General features: G+C 40.3%; 1 protein-coding gene across 2 annotated transcripts in view; it reads right to left on the bottom strand.

The window, feature by feature from the left end:
- Window positions 1-2,387: 2,387 nt before the first annotated feature.
- Window positions 2,388-4,355, bottom strand: part of LOC311049204 (matrix remodeling-associated protein 8-like) — a 30,899-nt gene continuing 28,931 nt past the window's right edge. For both annotated transcript variants that reach the window (XM_084062697.1, XM_084062696.1), the window contains exon 13: window positions 2,388-4,060. In XM_084062697.1, the coding sequence (XP_083918823.1) occupies window positions 4,038-4,060 (23 nt within the window). In that variant the 3' untranslated portion in view covers window positions 2,388-4,037. The remainder of the gene's footprint in view (window positions 4,061-4,355) is intronic.

The following is a 4,355-nucleotide window of genomic DNA, read 5'->3' as shown; positions in this document are numbered from 1 at the left end:
TTCTCCGCGTGGAACATGCAGGTAGATCACAACCAACTAGTGATGACCAGCTCCGCTCTTCACACTGTTCTGAACGTGATACTGAGGACGGTGATGAGCGGGAGACCGGTGAACAGCGGTCGGCTTTAAACGCACTGAAATCGCACAAGACACAACGTGTGCAAGGACAAAGGTTGTCATTGAGCAACGAGCTGTCCCAGGACATGAGATCATCAAAACAGACGCCATCCACGAGTCAAACGGAAAAGAAAAGCTTTTGTTGTACAGAGCGTGGCTTTTTTCACGAATGCCATCTGAAAACGCACATGAGCACTCATACAGCTGAAAAGTCCATAGCTTGTCCAGTTTGTAGCAAAATGTTTACCCGTAACTCTGATCTGAACGTACACGTGAGGACTCATTCGGGGGAAAAGCCCTTTGCTTGTCCAGTTTGTAGCAAAATGTTTAATCGTAGATCTGATCTGAATAGACACGTGAGGGCTCATACGGGGGAAAAGCCCTTTGCTTGTACAGTTTGTTACGCCAGCTTTAATCTCAAACACAATCTGAAATCGCACATGAGCATTCATACACATGAAAAAAAGTCCTTTGCTTGTACAGCTTGTAGCAAAACATTTATTCGTTGCGATAAGAGACACATTCGGCAGTGTCGGGGAAGTTCCATTGTAAAGGTTTCAAAAAATCTGCCCAAACATTCAGACTCTGACCCATTTTGGGAAATCCAAAATGGCCGCCGGAAATGACCCTCGATTCCTAAAAAGGTGATTATAATTATGACATTTTGACTGACTGTGCTAATTATAGCTTTTGCCCGGGTTCCCACGGTCATGAAATTTCTGGAAATATTTTGAAATTAGAAAAACAGTTTTCTAGGCCTGGAAAAGGTTTGGAATTATTAATCCAATGTTTTGGAAAATGTTTGGATATTCAGTACAGTATCCTGTATACAGGACGTCGCGTGACAAAAATATCTACAAACTAACAACACGTTGCACCGTGATACGTTGTTAGCGTGTAGATCTGTTCTTTTTGTCGCCTGACACCTCTGCTCGAGTCTGTCTTGTTGCATTGATGGAACACTGGTTTAAGAGCCTCATTGTTGCACCGTTATGATTGCTACAGGCCTGGAAATGGGATAAAATACTTTGAAAAAGTTTTGAAAATGTATTATTAATGTGTGGGAGAAAATGGCTTAAATTCAAAAACAACAAGTAAGATAGTAATACAAACTTGAGTGTTCAAAAGTCTGGCTCTACCTAACCCTACCTCCTGTCACATCTGTATCACTTTCTTTGAAATCCAAGCCGAAGATGTTTCTGTTTACTGCTGCTTTTTACTGAGGTTATTTTATTATTCTTATTTTCTATACCCGTTTTAAGTGTATTCAACATTTTGTATTATGAATACATCACACTTTACATTGCCCTTAATGTTTTGTCTAAAGCACACTGCCTTACACTGCTGAAATGTACCTTACAAATAAACATGCTCACTCTAATGGGAAAAGCAGTGCTTCCTCTTCATTACACCGTTGTTGGAGCGATCCATATAGCATATTTGTAAATCAATTTATAAATCAAAATATCATAATTACTTGGTCCAGAAACATCCTTACACTGTTTTGCCTATTATGTACAAATTATTTCCGTCTTAGCCTTCTGGTGTTTGTATTCCACATGCATCTAAGTGCAAGCTACTGGGTCAGAGAGCCCGTCCTGGTTCTGTCTTGGACACATCCAAGCCCGATTTATACTTGGTAGTACAACGGTGTCGTGGATATAAAATTGTAGATCTATAAGCTCACAACAGCATCACATCCATGACACGACGTGAGCTTACAGATGGGCTATTTTCGATCCGCAACACTGTCACACAGTACAACGGGGCATAATGTTCAACACTGTCACACAGTACAACGGGGCATATGTTCATCACTTGGACATTCACTTTTGGAACGTGCACGCTAAGTTTCACGGCCATCGGACAGCTGCGTTCATGATTTGAGGTATTTTTTTTCAGAACGGTCCACTCCTGCAAACTTTGGAAGCCAATCTTAGCCAATCAGGATGGAATATGAAAAATCATGACTATAAAGATAATGTGGTTGTGTACCCGATGTGCGTAATGTTTCGACAAAAAAAAAAAAAAAATCAGTTTTGCAAAAGTCAGCCTCCTAGTGGCGCTATAACCGGACAATGTGAAAAATCTGTGGCAGAGGTTCTGCTCTAGCATCCAGGGAGTGTGTGTGCACAGTTTCACATTGATTGATCCAACCGTGCCGGAGATTAGCTGCCCACAGACGCATGGACGCACACACACGAACAGACGGACAGGGGTGGAAAAAAAACCTAGTCTTGGCCACGCCTTCGGCCTGGCGGAGACAATGACTCAATCAGTATATTTATTCAAGAGTACTTTGCCTTTTTGAATAGAAACAAATAAAAAATAAAGAAAATATATGGTACAATTATGTGTATTGATCTCCATGTTGCAGTTAGCATACGGTTTGAGTCAGGATACAGAAAGCAGCAGTAGATACAGTTATACTTTGCTGTGCAATGAAACACGTTGATATTCGAGCTAGTAGGCAGTTAGTTCACAGGCCATTCAGTCAAGCTAAGAAGCAAATCATAACAGAGTAACATTAAGAAGACCCTTCCCCATAGGGCTGCTCAATCCATCGAATATAACCAAAAATCTTTGGCCATATCATTGATGATGTGCTGGTCATATTATGACACCCGAGCACATACCTCTACACCAATAAATCATCAATACTAATAATCGTGATTACAATATTGAGCAAAAATAATTGGGATTATCGCTTTAGCCATCATGTGCAGGCAGCCCTACTTTCCCCTGTGATGACAAAAACACTCATTACTTTTAAATAATAAATGTAGAATTTACCATGTTTTTGTCAAGAAATATCATTTTTCAAATCCACAATGGAATGCGTCCGAGGAATTCAAATAAGACAACTGACTGAAACGTATGTTGCTATATCAGTGGTTCTGAAACTTTTTCATGTCAAGGACCCCCCAACATGATATGTATTTGGCCGCGGACCCCCATCTCAAAATATGTTGTTCCAGGGACCCCCCAGATGCAAAGATTTGAGTTTAAATGTTCGCTTTAAAACAATATATATTCAAAGATTTGCACATCGTTATTTTCACGATTTTTCAAAAATAGCAGATCTACAAGCTCGTAGCGCGGCACTCGGTGCCGTGCTATGAGCTTGTATATCTGCTATTTTTGAATAGCCAAAGTGTAAAATAATGCTTTTTTTTTGCTCAAATCAAAAAGTGACACAGATGCGTTCCAGGTCTTAAAGGGTTAATATACCTTGATTTGACACACTGATTTATTACAGTAGTGGTTCTCAAACTTATTCAATGTCAGGGACTAGGGACCCCCAAATTAATATGTACACGTATTTGGCCGCAGAACCCAATAAAATACTGGCAATTAAAAAAAGAAAAAAAAAGAATAGCCACTCTGGGATCCCCTTCAGGACCCCAGGGGGTCCCCAGACCCCAGTTTGAGAACCACTGTATTACAGTATGTGACAGTTATTATTCTACTCTCGACAAACAGTCAAGAATGACATTCTTTACTGCGGGCTCTGCTCCACTTTGAGTCTCAGCTAAGCTTAAACGTCCCTCTAGAAGGCGCCGTTGTGCTGTGTGTCTGTGACGGTCCTGTGTAAAAAAAATCCCCTTTTTCAGTTTGAGTAGCTAAATGTGAAACAATATAAAATGAACAATATTCCTGTTTCTGATAAGAAATACTGATGGTTAGAAAATCTGAGGCCTCTTAACAGCGAGTTGTCTTTAAGTGACTTTTCTGTATTGCAGTAAAACACATGTATCTGTCCATCATGAAAAACACAATCTTCTCTTTCTCTCTCTCTCTCTCTCGCTCTCTCTCGCTCTCTCTCTCTCTCTTTCTCGTGGAGGTGTTAGGTCTGGAATTGGAACGGCCCCTGGACCAGCCAGTGGCCCCATCGTTCTCTGTCACTCTTTGTCAGAAGTTCACTTCCAAAACTTCTCCATCTCTGGAAGAGACAAAGACATAGGAGACAAACAGTGACAGTAATGAGTGCAGATAACAATGACAGATGACCACATTTATCACGTTATCCAGCCATTGTTTTCCCAAATAAAATAGATAAAACATTTGTCATTGCCCTGGGCCACAGTAGCCAACCTCGGTTAGCTACCGTTGGCCTACTACTCTCTATCAATCAGTGTTGATTTTTATGTAGTTTTAGTCATAGTCTTTTGAATAAAATTACATCTAGTTTACATTTAGTAATATTTTAGTCATCTGAAATGTTTTAGTTTTAGTCT

This window comes from Gymnoscopelus microlampas, assembly GCF_963454915.1.
Source record: "Gymnoscopelus microlampas genome assembly, chromosome: 7".
Taxonomy (NCBI): Eukaryota; Metazoa; Chordata; class Actinopteri; order Myctophiformes; family Myctophidae; genus Gymnoscopelus; species Gymnoscopelus microlampas.
This window is presented reverse-complemented; position numbering and strand designations above follow the sequence as displayed.